The sequence below is a fragment of the Alosa alosa genome, chromosome 2, assembly GCF_017589495.1.
Source record: "Alosa alosa isolate M-15738 ecotype Scorff River chromosome 2, AALO_Geno_1.1, whole genome shotgun sequence".
NCBI lineage: Eukaryota > Metazoa > Chordata > Actinopteri > Clupeiformes > Clupeidae > Alosa > Alosa alosa.
The window spans coordinates 20,050,077-20,070,076 of NC_063190.1; the positions used below are offsets into that span (position 1 = coordinate 20,050,077).

At 48.5% G+C, this 20,000-nt stretch overlaps 1 protein-coding gene across 9 annotated transcripts in view; it reads left to right on the plus strand.

The window, feature by feature from the left end:
• Nucleotides 1-20,000, plus strand: part of LOC125284493 (RNA-binding protein Musashi homolog 2-like) — a 290,258-nt gene that overhangs the window by 76,733 nt on the left and 193,525 nt on the right. For all 9 annotated transcript variants that reach the window (XM_048228467.1, XM_048228477.1, XM_048228491.1 and 6 more), the window contains exon 6: nucleotides 621-713. In XM_048228467.1, coding sequence (XP_048084424.1) covers nucleotides 621-713 — 93 coding nt within the window. The remainder of the gene's footprint in view (nucleotides 1-620; nucleotides 714-20,000) is intronic.

The following is a 20,000-nucleotide window of genomic DNA, read 5'->3' on the forward strand; positions in this document are numbered from 1 at the left end:
ATCTAGAAACTCACTGATCGCTTCACTTCTGATGGGCTTCATTTTGATCAGTTTCTTTGATTGTGAAATAAGAGCATGGGTTTAGTAATGCACCTGAGGTGTGTTCAAATTCGCAAAACGTCTGCGATTGTGAAGAAGATCCCCGGCCCCGTTTTTTTTGTCTGTATTGCTAATTTGCTAAGTTGTTAAGGCTCAGTTAGCACCATGTGAAATGAATGTGTACACAAGAGCACATCCAGCAATGTTTATGCATACTGTGACTCCACTTGTGATTCTCCAATGATGGTCGGGCATGCCCAGGCTGTCTTGGTGCTTCTTTGCTGTTTGTGTCTCGCCCACAGTTGTGTTTGGAAAGGCACGCTATCCCCAGATTTTTGTAACGTGTTTGTGAAAGCAAAAAATGCAGTTGTAGAGCCATGACTCCCAGATGTTGTGTGAGGGGAAACCCACAAACAAGTGTTAAGTGCATCTTCCCCCCTTGATCATTTGTGTTTGTGTGTGTGTGTGTGTGTGTGTGTGTGTGTGTGTGTGTGTGTGTGTGTGTGTGTGTGTGTGTGTGTGTGTTTGATGCTTGAGAGGCCTCATTACTAAACACTCTCTGTCTCCTGTCCTCTCTCCAGATGGTCACAAGAACAAAGAAAATATTTGTGGGCGGCTTGTCAGCCAACACGGTAGTGGAAGATGTGAAGCAGTATTTCGAACAGTTTGGAAAGGTAAGGCTGCTGCTTTCATCATTCCTGCGGTCCCGCTGGCCCTCTGTGTGTGTGTGTGTGTGTGTGTGTGTGTGTGTGTGTGTGTGTGTGTGTGTGAGAGAGAGTGTGTTTAAGAGCTAAGTTATAACTACCTGAACATATGGGCAGTGTGTGTGTGTTGGTAAGTGTAATGTTGTAGGCACTTTTCTGAGGTGTGTGTGTGTGTGTGTGTGTGTGTGTGTGTGTGTGTGTGTGTGTGTGTGTGTGTGTGTGTGTGTTTAGAGGGTAACTTATTGCTACCTGAGCATATGGACAGTGTTTGTGTGTGTGTGTTTGTAAGTGCCTAATTAGGCAGTATTGGTGCAGGCACCCTTTTTCGTGTGTGTGTGTGTGTGTGTGTGTGTGTGTGTGTGTGTTTGTGTGTGTGTGTGTGTGTGTCCAAGTCTGCTGACTCGGTCCTTATTGGGTGTGTGCCGTGCCGTACATGTCCACATGAGCCGCATTGTTTCTTCCCAAATCAGCAGATCTGAATCGGACCAGTCTCTCCACTCCGCCTGGGTCAGTCAGCGCTGTCTGCTCCCAGCTGATAGGAGCTCAGGGCAGATAGAACGACCAGGCTGCAGCAGACTCAGACTGCCTTCAGAAGGGCACACACACACACACACACACACACACACACACACACACACACACACACACACACACACAACCATAGGGCATCAGGGCCCTGATAGGAGCAGAGCAATTTAAACAGTGCTGTATGGGCTTATTTGTAAACATTAGGGTGTTTGGTCTTTGTTCAAAAATGTAAATAGAGGACTACCCACCAATGACAGTACATGACAGTAGTAATAATATTATTATTATTATTATTATTATTATTATTATTATTATTATTATTATTAGTAGTAGTAGTAGTAGTAGTAGTAGAATAGAGATAGAGATATAGTTTATTGATGTTTTTGTCACCAAGCTCCTTATGGCTGTTGATGCTATCATTAGCATTAACACACACACACACACATATAGGTCAGTCCTGGTGCTTAAACCCCAGGTGAACGCTGTGCAGAGAAGCCGATTCTGGATCAGTTGTGATTGCAGTGCTCGGAGGCATGGAGAGGAGGGGAGAGGAAAGGAGAGGAGAGAGGAGAGGAGAGGAGCTGGGGTCTGGGGCTGCTGTTGTGCCTGCTGCACACAGAGAGAGAGAGAGAGAATCTCCCGGCAGCTCAGCTCAGCCCAGCTCAGCTCAGCCCAGCGCTCAGCCCAGCTCAGCTCAGCCCAGCTCAGCTCAGCCCAGCTCAGCTCAGCCCAGCTCAGCTCAGCCCAGCTCAGCTCAGCCCAGCTCAGCTCAGCCCAGCTCAGCTCAGCCCAGCTCAGCTCAGCCCAGCTCAGCTCAGCCCAGCTCAGCTCAGCCCAGCTCAGCTCAGCCCAGCTCAGCTCAGCCCAGCTCAGCTCAGCCCAGCTCAGCTCAGCCCAGCTCAGCTCAGCCCAGCTCAGCTCAGCCCAGCTCAGCTCAGCCCAGCTCAGCTCAGCCCAGCTCAGCTCAGCCCAGCTCAGCTCAGCCCAGCTCAGCTCAGCCCAGCTCAGCTCAGCCCAGCTCAGCTCAGCCCAGCTCAGCTCAGCCCAGCTCAGCTCAGCCCAGCTCAGCTCAGCCCAGCTCAGCTCAGCCCAGCTCAGCTCAGCCCAGCTCAGCTCAGCCCAGCTCAGCTCAGCCCAGCTCAGCTCAGCCCAGCTCAGCTCAGCCCAGCTCAGCTCAGCCCAGCTCAGCTCAGCCCAGCTCAGCTCAGCCCAGCTCAGCTCAGCCCAGCTCAGCTCAGCCCAGCTCAGCTCAGCCCAGCTCAGCTCAGCCCAGCTCAGCTCAGCCCAGCTCAGCTCAGCCCAGCTCAGCTCAGCCCAGCTCAGCTCAGCCCAGCTCAGCTCAGCCCAGCTCAGCTCAGCCCAGCTCAGCTCAGCCCAGCTCAGCTCAGCCCAGCTCAGCTCAGCCCAGCTCAGCTCAGCCCAGCTCAGCTCAGCCCAGCTCAGCTCAGCCCAGCTCAGCTCAGCCCAGCTCAGCTCAGCCCAGCTCAGCTCAGCCCAGCTCAGCTCAGCCCAGCTCAGCTCAGCCCAGCTCAGCTCAGCCCAGCTCAGCTCAGCCCAGCTCAGCTCAGCCCAGCTCAGCTCAGCCCAGCTCAGCTCAGCCCAGCTCAGCTCAGCCCAGCTCAGCTCAGCCCAGCTCAGCTCAGCCCAGCTCAGCTCAGCCCAGCTCAGCTCAGCCCAGCTCAGCTCAGCCCAGCTCAGCTCAGCCCAGCTCAGCTCAGCCCAGCTCAGCTCAGCCCAGCTCAGCTCAGCCCAGCTCAGCTCAGCCCAGCTCAGCTCAGCCCAGCTCAGCTCAGCCCAGCTCAGCTCAGCCCAGCTCAGCTCAGCCCAGCTCAGCTCAGCCCAGCTCAGCTCAGCCCAGCTCAGCTCAGCCCAGCTCAGCTCAGCCCAGCTCAGCTCAGCCCAGCTCAGCTCAGCCCAGCTCAGCTCAGCCCAGCTCAGCTCAGCCCAGCTCAGCTCAGCCCAGCTCAGCTCAGCCCAGCTCAGCTCAGCCCAGCTCAGCTCAGCCCAGCTCAGCTCAGCCCAGCTCAGCTCAGCCCAGCTCAGCTCAGCCCAGCTCAGCTCAGCCCAGCTCAGCTCAGCCCAGCTCAGCTCAGCCCAGCTCAGCTCAGCCCAGCTCAGCTCAGCCCAGCTCAGCTCAGCCCAGCTCAGCTCAGCCCAGCTCAGCTCAGCCCAGCTCAGCTCAGCCCAGCTCAGCTCAGCCCAGCTCAGCTCAGCCCAGCTCAGCTCAGCCCAGCTCAGCTCAGCCCAGCTCAGCTCAGCCCAGCTCAGCTCAGCCCAGCTCAGCTCAGCCCAGCTCAGCTCAGCCCAGCTCAGCTCAGCCCAGCTCAGCTCAGCCCAGCTCAGCTCAGCCCAGCTCAGCTCAGCCCAGCTCAGCTCAGCCCAGCTCAGCTCAGCCCAGCTCAGCTCAGCCCAGCTCAGCTCAGCCCAGCTCAGCTCAGCCCAGCTCAGCTCAGCCCAGCTCAGCTCAGCCCAGCTCAGCTCAGCCCAGCTCAGCTCAGCCCAGCTCAGCTCAGCCCAGCTCAGCTCAGCCCAGCTCAGCTCAGCCCAGCTCAGCTCAGCCCAGCTCAGCTCAGCCCAGCTCAGCTCAGCCCAGCTCAGCTCAGCCCAGCTCAGCTCAGCCCAGCTCAGCTCAGCCCAGCTCAGCTCAGCCCAGCTCAGCTCAGCCCAGCTCAGCTCAGCCCAGCTCAGCTCAGCCCAGCTCAGCTCAGCCCAGCTCAGCTCAGCCCAGCTCAGCTCAGCCCAGCTCAGCTCAGCCCAGCTCAGCTCAGCCCAGCTCAGCTCAGCCCAGCTCAGCTCAGCCCAGCTCAGCTCAGCCCAGCTCAGCTCAGCCCAGCTCAGCTCAGCCCAGCTCAGCTCAGCCCAGCTCAGCTCAGCCCAGCTCAGCTCAGCCCAGCTCAGCTCAGCCCAGCTCAGCTCAGCCCAGCTCAGCTCAGCCCAGCTCAGCTCAGCCCAGCTCAGCTCAGCCCAGCTCAGCTCAGCCCAGCTCAGCTCAGCCCAGCTCAGCTCAGCCCAGCTCAGCTCAGCCCAGCTCAGCTCAGCCCAGCTCAGCTCAGCCCAGCTCAGCTCAGCCCAGCTCAGCTCAGCCCAGCTCAGCTCAGCCCAGCTCAGCTCAGCCCAGCTCAGCTCAGCCCAGCTCAGCTCAGCCCAGCTCAGCTCAGCCCAGCTCAGCTCAGCCCAGCTCAGCTCAGCCCAGCTCAGCTCAGCCCAGCTCAGCTCAGCCCAGCTCAGCTCAGCCCAGCTCAGCTCAGCCCAGCTCAGCTCAGCCCAGCTCAGCTCAGCCCAGCTCAGCTCAGCCCAGCTCAGCTCAGCCCAGCTCAGCTCAGCCCAGCTCAGCTCAGCCCAGCTCAGCTCAGCCCAGCGAGGTGGCCGTTACTGCGGAGTGGTGGGGAGGAAACAGCTGCTAGGGTATCTCAGGTCACACAACCCCTTCTCTCTTTCGCTCTCTCGCTCTTTCTATCCTTTCTTCCTCCTCCTCTCTCCCTTTCTTTTTTTCTCTCCTCTGTGTTTTCAGGTACAGTATATATAATTACAGGCCTATAACTTTTCACCACTATGGCCTCTCTGTATTCTCTCTCTCCCTCCCTCTCTTTCCATCTCTCTCTCTCTCTCTCTCTCTCTCTCTCTCTCTCTCTGCATGTCATTGTCAGGACTTTGCCTCCTGTAGATCCTGACTCAGCCCTGCAGCTTTATGACACAAACACGACTGGACCAAACTGCCCACCAGCTCCTGGCACCAGACACTAATTGCACCGCATCAGGTGCGCCACAGGAAGCGCGTGCGAGCGCGGCCAAAATAAAAACCTTGTTTCCGCCCGCTTTCCCCGAGAGGGGCTCTGGAGTTGCAGTTTCGGTCACCTGATTGACATGCGTTTTTTGTTAGTTCTCTAGTCCTCTCACGGCGGGCCAGAGAGACGACGTGTGTGTGTGTGTGTGTGTGTGTGTGTGTGTGTGTGTGTGTGTCTGCGCTGCTGCTGTGAACTGTACACACTTAAGTGTGGCTCTAATTGGACTGTTTGTTCTCGTGTCGGCGGCAACGCTGATAAATACGAGAGTCTATTGCCTGAGACTAGAGCTATGCAATGCACTCAGGCTCAGTAAGCAGCAGCCTTATTATCTGAGTTGCTCACAGCCTCAGCTCTCTCTGTGTGTGAGTGTGTTCACTCTGTGTGGCCTTGAGCGGGTCTCTCTCGACACACACACACACACACACACACATACACACACACTTATGAGGCAGCTCTGTCTGAAGCTGAGGCGTCTGCACTCTTTCTGCCCCACTGAGCTGCACCGGCTCCAGGGGGACAGCGCTGGGCTCTGCTCTCGCCAGGGCAGGGAGGTTGTGTGTGTGTGTGTGTGTGTGTGTGTGTGTGTGTGTGTGTGTGTGTGTGTGTTCAGGTTGAGGTTGAGTGGGGCCCACCTAGCAGCAGTGTCCAGGCCAGTGGCCTGGTACAGTCGGCCCTTTATGCTGCCCCACATACACTCTCATCTCTGCACAGACACACACACACACACACACAGACACACACACAGACACACACACACAGACACTCACGCTTGAAGGAAGACCGACTCCAACTCAGCGCAGTCATGGTGTGTGTGTTTTTGTGTGTTTTTGGCTCTGTAAATCATGGCAACAGTGTGTGTGTCTGTCTGTGTGTGAGTTTACACAGTACAGGAGAACAGCATGTCTTTGAATTTTCATAACAGTGTGTATGTCTGGTGTATGTGTGTGTGCGTGTGTGTGTGTGTGTGTTTGTGTGTGTGTGTGTGTGTGTGTGTGTGTACTGTATGCATGTTTGTCTGACCCCCAGGCTCAATTTTCACAGTCCTGCATGCACGCATACCCTGTGGGGAAAAAAAAACACACACAAACAAACAAAAAAATGTTTCTGGCTCCAGAGGAAGACATTAAAAAAAGACACAAGAAAAGAAGAAAGAAATAGAGAGAGAGAAAGATGGGAGGATGTGGCAGAGTCTCTCTTTTCCCTCCGCTGGCTGTGAGTGTGTGTCTTTGTGTGTGTCTTTGTGTGTGGTTGTGTGTGTGTGTGTGTGTGTGTGTGTGTGTGTGTGTGTGTGTGTGTGTGTGTGGGTGTGTGTGTGTGAGAGTCTGTGTGTATGTGTGTGTGTGTGTGTACGTACTCCCTCACACACACACACTTCCCCTGGTAGGAAGCCCTGAACAGCAGCAGCAGGAGAGAGAGAGAGAAAAAACACACACACTCCCTGCAACCATCTCAGAAATGCAAAGCAGGATGAGTCGTGTAGTGACAGGAAATTTGCTCCGCCATGGCCGTAATCTCGTGTCATGGCTGACATTTCGTTGTGTGTTTGGGATCGTGGAAAATGCCAGAAAAATGTGAATCTGTGTGAGTGGCCTTTTCATGGGTGACTTTTCGGAGCAGGTATTAACATCTGAGTTTGTGGCGGATTGAAGCGCTGCTCCCCTGTTCCACACTAAGACCTGTGTGATGTGTGGACTCACTTCGCCAGACTTTGAGTCAGAGTCAGAGCTGTCGTCTTACGTAACATGAGGAATCATATTATTAACAGGGGCCGTGTGTGTGTGTGTGTGTGTGTGTGTGTGTGTGTGTGTGTGTGTGTGTGTGTGTTTATCTGTGTGTTTTCCAAAACAAATATAAATCTGAACTCAAGGTTCCAGGCGGGGGAGAGTGCGGGTGTGGATTTTCATGACTTTGCATTTCGTTTTCCATGGGGCCTCACCAGCTGGCTTCTCTTCGTGTTTGTGTGTATGTGCTTGTGCGTGTGTGTGTGTGAGTGTGTGTCTTTGTGTGTGTCTTTGTGTGTGGATTTGTGTGTGTGTGTGTGTGTGTGTGTGTGTGTGTGTGTGTGTGTGTGTGTGGGTGTGTGTGTGTGAGAGAATCTGGCGTGTGTATGTGTGTGTGTGTGTGTACGTTCTCCCACACACACACTTTGAAGCCCCGAACAGCAGCAGCAGGAGAGAGAGAGAAAAAACACACACTCCCTGCAACCATCTCAGAAATGCAAAGCAGGATGAGTCGTGTAGTGACAGGAAATTTGCTCCGCCATGGTCAGAATCTCGTGTCATGGCTGACATTTCGTTGTGTGTTTGGGATCGTGGAAAATGCCAGAAAAATGTGAATCTGTGTGGAGTGGCCTTTTCATGGGGTGACTTTTCGAGCAGGTATTAACATCTGAGTTTGTGGCTGGATTGAAGCGCTGCTCCTGTTCCACACTAAGACCTGTGTGTGATGTATGTGGACTCACTTCGCCGACTTTGAGTCAGAGTCAGAGCTGTCGTCTTAATACGAACATGAGGGGAATCATATTATTAACAGGGGCCGTGTGTGTGTGTGTGTGTGTGTGTGTGTGTGTGTGTGTGTGTGTGTGTGTGTGTGTGTGTTTATCTGTGTGTTTTCCAAAAACAAATATAAATCTGAACTCAGGTTCCAGGAGGGGAGATGCGGTGTGGATTTTTCATGACTTTGCATTTCGTTTTCCATCAGGGCCTCACCAGCTTGGCTTCTCTTCGTGTTTGTGTGTATGTGCTTGCAGCGTGTGTGTGTGTGTGTGTGTGTGTGTGTGTGTGTCTGTGCGTGTGTGCATGCGTGTGTGTGTGTGTGTGTGTGTGTGTGTGTGTGGGGGGCAAGTAGGTCCAAGATGAGGTGAACTCTGGAGATATTGGAAGGTTTCTCTTTAAGTGTGTGTATGTCTGTGGGAGTGTGTGTGTGTATGTCTGTCTGTCTGTGTGTGTATGTGAGTGCGTGCCTGTAAGTGTGTGTGTGTGTGTGTGTGTGTGTGTGTGTGTGTGTGTGTGTGTGGTGTGTCTGGTGTGTGTGTGTGTGTGTGTGTGAGGCCCTCAGGTTAGGCTGTACTCTGAAAGCGGTTCTATGTGCTGCACCAACTGTATAATTATACAGCCCCTATCTTCCCTCCTCCCTCTTTATGTATCTCTCCTGCTCTCTCTGGCTCTCTTTCTCTCTCTCTCTCTCTGAGTGGGTGTGGCGTTTGTGAGTGCGGGAGCGTTTGAACACTGTTGGTTTGGTGTGAGTGTTTTCTCTCTACCTTTCTATCCTTTATCTTTTTTTTTTCTCCTTTTTTGTTTTTTTTGTTTCATGTTTTAATTTTTTCCCTTACTTTTGTATTTGTTATAGTGTTTTTCTCCAGTTATTTTTAAGCAGGGTGTTTTTACACCCAGCGTAATCGCTGGTGTGTATCCCTTTGTTTGGGAAGCAATGGCGTTTTGAAAACTTTTAATTGGCTGCATGCTATTAAAATTGCTGCAAGCGCTGATATTTCAGTTGAGGAATCGCGGTTTAGAAGTAGGTAATGTTGTAGGTCATGATAGTGTTGTATCAGCTTCAAGGATGAATGGATCCGTTGTCCTTTTCTGGACAGTGTTGACAAAGTGAATACGCTTTGTAACTCAGGGTGTTGTTATCAAAGACACTTTTTTAAATGTTCTTCCACTGGTGACCCCTGCTAAACATTATAACATTGTCAAATGTACCACCGTTTATAAAAGATGAAATTTTGGAACGGAATTGGCAAGGTTTGGACAAATTATGTCATCAATTAAGAAAGTTCCCTTGGTTGTAAATCTCCTTTTTTGAAACATGTATTGTCTTTTAGGAGGCATGTTTATATGATTTTGAAAGACTATTCAAGCTTAACTTAATGTGGCTTTTAAGTTCAAAATTGACAAATTTGACTACGTTGTTTTGCTACAACTGAGTCAATGAAATGTTTTGGTGTGGGAAGGAAGGCCATCTTATTCGGTCTTGTCCAGAAAAAAGATACCCGCGCCCAAAAACGCGCCGGTTAACGGAGAAGGAGAATGTGTCAGTGATCATAGCAGAGGTGCAGGAGGAGATAAAGAGACTGGGCGGTTAATGGAGAAGGAAACAAAGTTAATGGTGAGCATAACGAAAGGAGATAAGGAGACTGAACCGTCCAGCTTAACCCCGGTGGTTGCTGAGTAACCGACAGCCACCGGTAGGTAAAGATAATATATCTAATGCTGGTGGGAATGAGGAGAATAGCGAAAATGCACAATCAAGTAATGATAACACAAATGATATTATGACTGTTATGATGGAAAAAATAACGAATGACTTGATGGATAGCAAAGACAGAATCACAGCTCAGGATGCAGAGCCAGTTTCCGAAGCGCTAATGGGTTAATGGAGACGGATGATAAGGTATTCAAAGCTCCACTTGTCAAAAAGAAAGAAACCTGGTGGTGGGTTCTCTAGGGGAAAAAAAAGGTTGCTAGTGCGTCTACTACGGAGAACATAATTGATGACATGGTTGCTAGGAATGCTGACACAGAGAATGATTTGTCAGACTCTCTATCGTGTTCTCCCTCTCCTAGCGGAGCCGGAGTGTATACATTGAATATGATCAAAAGTTTTCTTGACTCCACAAAGAATGCTAGAGGGGTTCGAGTGGAAGACCATTTTCCAGATGCAAAGGGTTTTGTGAGATCAGTTCAGCAATTAAGGAGTTTAGGAAGTTTCACTGATCAAGAGGTTCATAGACTAAGGACATTTCTGACCAAATTAAATCAACAAATCGATGATAGTGACAGTTAGACCGCATAACTCTCTTTTTTTGTTTTTGTTCTTTTTGTTTATTGATTTGTTTTCACGCTCTCTTCTATCAATGAGTAATTTTAAAATAGCAACTTTTAAACATCAATGGTGCAAAGGGACCCGAGGAAAAAGAGTACAGCTTTTTGAATTGTTAAAACAAAAGCATATTGATGTTATGTTTAGTCAAGAGACACATAGTGATGATATGAATGCTGCTGAATGGGTTAGAGAATGGGAAGGTAAAACTTTTCTCAGCCATAAAACTTCTGTGAGTGGAGGAGTAGGTTTGCTCTTCTCTAGAAGTTTTGTTCCTTCTCGGCCTTATGCTGTTGAGAGTATAGTAGAGGGACGACTCTTAAAAATCAGAGCAGTTTTTGAGCATAATGTTTTTGTTTTTGTGTGTGTTTATGCACCTTCATCTGGGTTTGATCGGATGTTGTTTTTTGACCAATTATGTAATGCATTGAATAATTGTAACAAAGATGAATATTTAGTTTTAGCAGGGGATTTTAATTGTACCGAGACAAATCTTGATAGGAATCATCTTGAGCCACATAGTGCTTCAATGAGAAAACTTGTTGAGATGATTAACAAACATGAACTAAGTGATATCTGGAGGAATTTCAATAACCAAAGACAGTATACATGGGCACATGCTAGGGGTAATGTTTTGTCTCTGGCTAGGCTTGATAGAGTGTACAGTTTTAAGCATCATCGTAATATTTTTCAGAATTGTAATATTATTCCAGTTACATTGTCTGACCACAGCATGGTGCAAAGTGTAATTGGCATGAGACATATAAAGCCAATGAGTGCAAAAGATGTTTTTATTTTTTTTTGGAATGATTTCAGAAAAACAAAGTCCTCATTTAAGTCTTTACAACAATGGTGGGATTTTGGAAAGATTCATATTAAACAGCTGTGTCAGCAATATACTTGCAACGTCACAAATGACATAATCAGATCTATGGATAGCCTGGAGATGGAAATTGTGGAACTTCAGGATTTAGCTGAATCCACGGGAAATTGCATGCATACTGAGGCAGCAAAGACCAAAAAAGTGGCATTGGCTGATCTGCTGGGCATAAGGGCACAAGGTGCGTTGGTTAGATCTCGCTATCAGAATGTAGCACAGATGGATGCTCCTTCCAAATTTTTCTTCAGTCTTGAGCGGAAAAATGGCCAGAGAAGATGCATGCATGCTCTTCTTTCTGAATCAGGGGGTCTATCTGTAGATCCTGCTGAGATGCGAAAAATTGCCGTCAGTTTCTATGCAAATTTGTACACTAGTGAATGCATTGAAAAACTGGACATGGAAAGGGAGTTCCTTGATGATCTCCCCAAGGTCTCAGAGGAATCTGCCATAGAATTAGAGGCAGCACTATCCCTGGAAGAACTGACTGGCGCTCTTCAGGGCATGGAGTGTGGGAAAGCGCCTGGGTTTGATGGTCTCCCCATAGAATTTTACAGGTGCTTCTGGCCTGTGCTTGGGGAGGACCTGCTAGAAGTGTTAAATGACAGCATTTCCAAAGGTCAGCTACCCACATCCTGCAAAAGAGCTGTTTTAACTTTGCTTCCCAAGAAAGGCAACTTGCAAGATATTAAGAATTGAGACCAGTTAGCTGCTGAGCACTGATTACAAACTATTTTCAAAAAGTCTGGCCATTAGATTGAAGAAAGTGGTGGGACAGGTCATTCATTCTGATCAGGCCTATTGTGTGCCAAACAGTACTGTTGAAGATTATGGTCAAATCTCTTCAGCAAAAATTAACTGGAACAAAAGTGAAGCCCTACTAATAAAAAAAAATGGGACAAGGGGAGAGACTTTCTTTTTCCTCTAGGCTTAAGTGTGGTAACCGGAGGTTTTAAATATCTTGGGGTGTTTCTAGGAGACAAACAAAATACAGTTAAGAAACTGGGATGGTACCCTTGAGAAAATTAAAGGGCGCCTTAATAGATGGTCCTGGTTACTTCCACAGATGTCCTATCGGGGGCGTATTTTAATCTGTAATAATTTGGTGGCATCTTCTTTGTGGCATTGTCTTATGTGTATTGACCCTCCGCCAGACCTGCTTTCCAGCATACAAGCATTAATAGTGGACTTCTTCTGGGACAAGTTACACTGGGTACCTCAAAGTGTTTTGTTTTTACCTAAGGAGGAAGGGGGACAAGGCCTAGTTCACCTGGCAAGCAGAGTTGCTGCTTTTCGCCTCCAGTTCCTACAGAGGCTACTGTATGGACCAAAATATTTGGTGTGGAGACCCCTGGCCTGTACATTATTGCGGAGGCTAGGGGGGCTGGATTTGGATCTGTCTCTATTTCTAATGGACCCTAGGAAGCTTTCTCTCCAGAAACTACCTTGTTTTTACTGTGGACTTTTTAAAGTGTTTTCTTTGTTTAATGTACATCGTGAAGGAAATTCTACCTCCCTTCACTGGCTCTTGAAGGAACCGCTGATTAGAGGCGCACGCTTGGACATTTCAGCGGGAATTGCCCCTTCCTTGGACTATGTTTTAAACAATGGAGGAATACGAACTCTAAGAGATCTTGTATGTGTAGCAGGTCCAAGTGTTAGCAATGTGGGAAATGTGGCTACAGCTTTAAAAATAAGGTCTTTGCGTATTGTGACACAGTTGTTAGATAAAGTGAGGGGTGCTCTAACAGAAAGAGAAAGTGCTCTCTTACAGTCATTTCACAGTGAGGGATCAAGCTCCAGTTGTGAAGAGTCTTTCCCATTGTTAAGTCTCACACCTGATTATGCTGGGTGTGCTGGTAATTTATTGGATTTCACTGCTTTTAATTTAGAACTTACAGATGGGAAAGTTTTTTATAAAGCTTGTGTAAAAGTCTTGAACAAAACAAAGCTTAATGTAAGGGCCGATACACCATGGCGCAGGAAACTTGTGCTTAGTGATGGTGTGAAACCTGCATGGAGAGCTTTATATAAACCACCTTTATCAAAAAAGTATGGTTATTTGCAGTGGAAAATATTACATGGCACAGTAGCTGTCAACTCCTTTGTTTGTGTTGTAAATCCTACTGTTGAAGATAAGTGTCCTTTTTGTCCAGAAAGAGAAACTGTTTTTCATTGTTTTATGGAATGTGTCCGACTTAATTCTCTGTTTTGTCGCCTAGAGTTGATTTTCAGAGGTTTTAATATGGGATTTACAAATCAGTTTTTTTATTTTGGTATTCGCAGAAGAAAAAGTCACAGTGTCAATTATTGAACTTTGTAATTGGGCAAGCAAAGATGGCGTGGTGGATTAGCGGAGAAATGCTATGGAAGGTGTTTCTGGTGTTTCTGGTCAAGATTGCATTTCTGTCTTTTAAGATTGGTGAAGTCTAGAATATTGATTGACTTTAAATTTTACTCAGCAATGAAAGACTTTGATGGTTTTGAAAATGTATGGGGATACAAGGAAGTCTTATGCTCAGTTAGTAATGATGAATTAATTTATGGATACGTGTTGAGCTAATGCTTATTTTGTCCTTTTTTATTTTTTAGTCTTCTTTATTTCTTTTATCCCCCTCTTATTTATTTGTAATGCCTAGTAACTGTTAAATATGTACAATAAAGTATTTTGCTAAATTCTAAAAAAAAATTCTCTCTCTCTCTCTCTCTCTCTTTCTCTCTCTCTCTCTATCTCTCTCTCTGGCTCTCTTTTTTTTCTTTCTGTCATTTTTTCTCATTTTCACTCTGTCTCTTTCTGTCTCCCTCTGTCTGTTTCTCTACTTGTATATTCATCTTTTCTAAACCTCTCTATCTGTCTGTCTGCCAACCTATTTATCTCTCTCTCTCTCTCTCTCCCTCTCTCTCTGTCTCCCTCTCTCTCTCTCTTTATCTCTCTATCTTTTGTGTGATGAGACCTATATAGTGCTGTGTATGCAGTGGTTTCTCTGGAGCTGTCCCGTGTGTATCCTCAGCAGATGGACAGTACTTTAGCAGACTTAAGGGTAGTCGGCTCGCTTCTCTCTCATGGGCAAACGACACACACACACATGGTCCCCATCCATTGTCCATGACTCTGCTAAAGTTTGCATGCTTCAAGGACACGCCGCATGGACAACTTCAGAGATCTGCTACTGCGCTGCTAGCATCCCTGCAGACAACTTACTAGTGAAGACTTCTTTCTTTCTCTCTTTCTTTCTTTCTTTCTTTCCTTCTTTCTTTCTTTATTGCATCAGATGTGTTTCATGTCTTCCAGGCCGCTCAGTGGACAGCAAAGATTCTAGAGCGGAGCTGGACAGTCAGAGACCCAGATGACATTCTAATTCTGGAACAGCTCTGGTGTGGTTCCAGATCACATTCTGATTCTCAATCTGATTCTGATTCTGATTCTGAACAGCTCTGGTGTGGCTCCATATCCGAATCTGATTCTGGAACAGTTCTGGTGTGGTTCCAAATCACACCCTGATTCTGTCCCAGCTCTGATGTGGTTCTGGCCCGCATCCGGTGTGAATCTCACAAACGAGAGCCGGATCAGTGGTGTAGGGGCTGGATGAACAGGCTGGTACTTTTCCACATATAGCCTACTGTGCCTATATGAAGGGCCTGTTCACCTACCTGTGTATGCGCCTCTGCCTTTGTCTCCCTCCTCACCTCTCCAAGTGACCTGTATGAATATATCAGTTCGTGTTTGGCTAAAAGCATGCTCTGAATAGATACATACTGAATGTACTGAATGTAACAGTAATGCTTTGGGGCTGTGTTGGTGTGTGTGTGTGTGTGTGTGTGTGTGTGTGTGTGTGTGTGTGTGTGTGTGTGTGTGTGTGTGTGTGTGTGTGTGTGTGTGTGTGTGGGTGCGTGTGTGTGTGTGTGTGTGTGTGTGTGTGTGTAGGGGTCAGCAGATGAACAGAGCATGGGAACAGGAATGAACTCAGGACTCGGCGTAGACCTGCAGCTGCTGATGCCGTGGGGTAGAGAGAGAGAGAGCAAGAGAGATATAAAGAGGGAGAGAATGGGAGAGAGAGGGAGAGGTAGAATAAGAGGGAGAAATTAAATAATGGAAAGGACGGAGAGAAACATGTATACGTTTGTGTGTGTACGTGTATGTGTGTGTGTGTCTCCATCCTTTGTTTCCCTGAAGGCAGGTTTCAGTCTGTCTCCTCTAGCTTATTGGCTGGGTGCTGTGTGGAGCCGGAGGACCCAGTTGCTCTGCGCTCACTCTGTGTGTGTGTGTGTGCGCGTGTGTGTGTTTTATGTGTGTGTTTTATGTGTGTGCTAGCTTGTGATAGCATTCTGGTCTGAGCAATCTGCTTAGAGGAGATTGACTGAGATTGGGGACGCGTTTCCAACACCTGCTCACAGCTCCGGGCTCTAGGCCCCAACCACACAGGAAATGGGAGGACATGTGGTCCCTGCAGACAGGATGCTGTCATAGTGAGACAGTAGACATGGCCATGGTCACTGGGGAGATTGTCATTGTGAGATGGTCACTACGAGGACATTTTTATAATGAGGATGAGCATAGATGTTAAGATGTTTTCTGAGTGAGGACGTCATCATTGTAAGGATGTCGTCATGGGGAGGACATTGTCATAGCAAAGATCTTTCCATGGTGAGGTAATTGTCATAATGAGGATGTTGCCATGATGAGGTTGTTATCCCTAAGTCCTGTCATAGCCTTCTCAGATGCCCTGTCTCCACCCAGTGACTCTGGGCCAGCATTGGGCCAGCTCTGGGGGTAACACTCCTCTTTCCACATTGGATTACATTAGATTGCATTGTCTCAGTACAACCCTGCACACCACTGCCGAACCCCGTGTAGATTACGACTCAGTTCTGTTGTTGTCTGTGCCGCTTAATAAAATGGATTGTTTATGGAATGCAGAATGTCAGGTTGAAAATGTTGGTGCTGGTGTTTTGTGGGCAAGTGACAGAATGTGTCGCCAGTCACACTGACACACTCGTGTTAGCACCTCTGTGTGGGGAGACCCAGAGAGACATGCTAGCAGCAGACTAGCTTCCGCGGGTTGGAGCCTCTGTGCTAGCACGCTTGAGTCCCACTCTGAGGTGCTCCGCGTGGGAGGGTTGGAGCCCAGGCTGGTGTGGCCCCTAGGTGGAGCTATGCAGGCTACACAGGCCAACAGTGGGCCAGACCTGAGCCAGCAGTGGGCCTGATCCCAGACACGCAGGTACTGTTTTTGGACGGCCTTGGCTGCAGAGCGTCCAGTGTAAACTTAGAGCTCTGGCCTGTCCAGTGTCCAGCATCCACTCACACTGAGCTGCACTCAGAGCTTCTCTGACAGTCGGTTTTATTAAGGCACCATTTTCCATTGCATAAGTGGCATTACGGTATTCACCTCTATGAGGAGCCTTGGGGCGGTAATCACACTGTCCAACCCCCATTACACAGCAGGTTCTGTACACGAGGAAAGAGGTTGGCAAGATTAGTTGCTAAAATTGGCCTCTGCAGGCCACTATCCTGCAAGGAAGGCATTTTGCTTACTGTTTTTCTCTCTCTCTCTCTCTCTCTCTCTCTCTCTTGTTTTTACCCTCTCTGGCTCAGTCCATCGCTTTTTCTTTCAATCTTTTTCTCACTCACTTTCCCTCGTTCTGCTTGTCACTCACTCTTTATGGTCTTCACTCGCTCTCCTCTCTCTCTCTCTCTCTCCCTCTCCCCATCTCTCCTCTCTCTCTCCATCTCCCTCTCCCCATCTCTCCTCTCTCTCTCTCCATCTCCCTCCCCCCATCTCTCCTCTCTCTCTTTCCTTTTCCTTCTCTTTCTTTCTCCCTGTTTCTCTCTGGTGTGTGTGTGTGTGTGTGTGTGTGTGTGTGTGTGTGTGTGTGTGTGTGTGTGTGTGTGTGAAGATGGATAGCGAGTGACAGGTGATATTTTGAGTGCACTGGGCTGCGCTGAGTGGCACAGAGGCTCATGGGTAGGGAGCGTCCAGCGTCCCTTTGACTGACAGCCGCTCCTCAGGCCGAGGCCCTGGCCACAGCCCGACACAGAACAGAATTACAGCATCATATTTCATGTCTCTCTCTGGTGTGTCTCTCTCAGCGCTGGTCAAGGTGCTCTGTCCCTCCTAGGAGTACTGCGCTATGTGAAACGAGGCCACAGCTTATAAAATAATATAATATCCACTGCTGAATACAACACTTTTGAGGCGATTGTTTGATTTTTCAAGAACTGCCAGAGGTTTTTTGAATGTAGTTTGGAAAAGAAATATCAGGTCTGAAATCCTGTCATTTTCTGTGTTGTGAAGGGCATATGAGAATACGAGAATGCACTAAGTGCAACTGTATGGGGATGGAGAGAGAGAGAGAGAGAGAGAGAGAGAGAGAGAGAGAGAGAGAGAGAGAGAGAGGAGAGAGGTTATTATTAGGCAAACTGTTATTATTCAAGAGCAGGCTACCTGCACTCTGCACTTTTGCAGGTGTTTTCAAAGACAGCGTTTTTTCGCTTCGCTTGCAGATTTGCTGCTCAGGTGAGAAGAGGATGCTGGGAGAGCGCAGGGCCTTATTCACACATACAGGCCTCGGCTGGCTACGCTAAGCTGCAGATTTGGAGGGGAAGTCCTGAGATCTAGGTGTGTGTGTGTGTGTGAGTATGGTATGTATGCATGTGTGTGTGTGTGTGTATGGTGAGTGTGTGTGTGTGTGTGTGTGTGTGTGTGTGTAGTATGTATGTGTGTGTGTGAGTGTATGTGTGTGTGTGTGCGTGTGTGTGTGTACGTGCGTCTGCTTAGTCAGCCCACACATCCACACACACACACACCACATCCACACACACACACACACACACACGCTGTGCAGGCAGCAGCAGTCCTCTGCGACACGTTCAGGTACAAAAAGCTGAGGTGTCCCTCGAGGGAGTAGTGGTGAGGGGGGGCATCCTCATCTCTCCCTCATCCTGCACAGTAAGACAACAGAAAGCAATTTTCAATGTCCTCTCCCTTTCTTTCTCTCTCTCTCCCTCTGTCTGTCTTTGTCTCTACCTCTTTCTTTTTTTCTCACTGTCCTTCTCTTTTCTCCAACCCCCTCTCTCCTCTCATCTTCTTGTGTGGTGCAGTGTGTTCCCTCATGTGTGAGACAGAGAGAGAGAGAGAGAGAGAGAGAGAGAGACAGACAGAGAGAGAGAAAGAAAGAGAGAGATAGAGGTGGTTTGATGCTAAAGCCTAATGAAGCCTCATAGGCTTTGCCTGCCGTGCAGCGATGCCGCCTCTCTCCTGGAGAGAGAAGGTGTGTGTGTGTGTGTGTGTGTGTGTGTGTGTGTGTGTGTGTGTGTGTGTGTGTGTGTGTGTGTGTGTGTAGGAGAGAGAAAAAAGCGCACCTGGAGACACCTGTGCCACGGGGTTTCCCGCCGAGACTCAGCAGGGGTGACAGACTCGCTAGCATTAGCTGCGGATGAGAAAACAACATGCTGCAGATTACCAGGGCTTTGTGTTTAAGGCGGCGATTCAGAACTTATCTTCTTCACTCGTCCTTCTTCACAGTGTCTTTAAGAGAGCCGGCCACGAGCAGGTCAAACAGAAATGAATTGAGTTTTCAGATGAAAACCATCTGAATTACAAGTGATTTAAGGTGTCAGTTGTAAGCGTTAGTTTAGTTCCCAGATAGACTAGTAGTTACATAAAGGTGATTCTGTCACGTGTCTTCTGTCTTTTTTTTTTTGTGTGTGTGTGTGTGTGTGCAACTGTGCATGTGTGTGTGTGTGTGCGTTTTGTGTGTGGCTGAGATGGAAAGACCTTGACAAACCACAGGAATTTGTCAAAGTGCAGTCTATCAAAGCATTGTGGGAAAGAAATTCCAAATAAAGTACTATTTTATTTCTCATATCTGCCATAATCATTTAGAGGGCTGGTAGGTTTGATATGTAATGTCTAAGAAATCTAAGACTTAGGTTGTGGGGTACAGATGCATCTGGAGTGTCCAGGAAACTGGAGATTAGCATGCCAACATTTTGTGAAAGTAGCTTATTTACCGTCTCCCCCACTGTTAGCCTAGCTTAGCATAGCTTATTGAGTTGGGCGGAAATAACTAGTCTACAGCACCCAAAAGTGACAAAAGAACTTCAAACTTCATCGGACCTTATTTGCGGCTCATTTTGTTGGCCATGCCACTGCTGTCCACTCCTCTTCTCGTCTGTTATGTGGCTCTTCAGTTCCCTGGTAGGGCCTGGCTTGGCACAACGTTAGCCTGGCGTGGGCAAGCATGGCATGACCGCACTGCCCAACTCCAACAAGCGCCAGTGAGTCAGGAGCAGCGTGAGGTCTGGTGCCAGCAGTGGAAGTTTTTGGTTGAGTGTGTGTGTGTGTGTGTGTGTGTGTGTGTGTGTGTGTGTCTGTGTGTGTGTCTGTGTGTGTGTGCTCTGCTGGTTGAGTGCCCTCTCGAGTGGGCAGCATCATGCCCATCTGTGACGGCCCTCTATGTGCTGCTGTGCCAGTTAGTTGATGCCCTCTGTATGCTGTCTGGTCTGTTGTGGGCGTGGTGGAGGAGGTAGCGTCTGACCACAGGTTGGCCACAGTTCCATTCCTAAACCTGCCGCCGCTGCGAGTCCGCGTTGCTTTGGATAAAAGCGTCTGCAAAATACCACTGAACTTTAACACTAGCTCTGTTAGGAGAGGCTCTCTAAATGCTGCAAAGCCTTATGTTTCAGGAGGTAAAGAAGGTAGTCTCCTTAAAAGAAATGACACACACTGATTAACGATTACCCAAATACTTGGTGATTCATTTTAGTAGTTGACAGTGCTGTCCTGCCTGCCTACGGAGGCCTCTGGCCTCTGTGTGGTCATGGTTAATGTGGAGTGGATGCGTGTGTGTATGTATGTATGTTTGTGTGTGTGTGTGTGTGTGTGTGTGTGTGTGTGTGTGTGTGTGTGTGTGTGTGTGTGTGTGTCTGTGTGTGTGTGTGTGTGTGTGTGTGTGTGTGTGTGTGTGGTCATGGTCAGGGTGGAGTGGAGGCGTGTGTGTGGTGCCAGACAGCCAGGTGTGGTGGTGGGACCTCTGGCTCTCAGGGTGTAGGAGAGCGGACTGGCCAACAGCCAGCCAGACAGCCATCCTCCCACACAGCACACTGAGCCCTGCTCCTGGACATTTGACTGTGTGTTTGTGTGTGTGTGTGTGTGTGTGTGTGTCTGTGTTGTGTGTGTGTGTGTGTGAGTGTGTGTGTGTGTGTGTGTGTGTGTGTGTGTGAGAGTGTGTGTGTGAGTG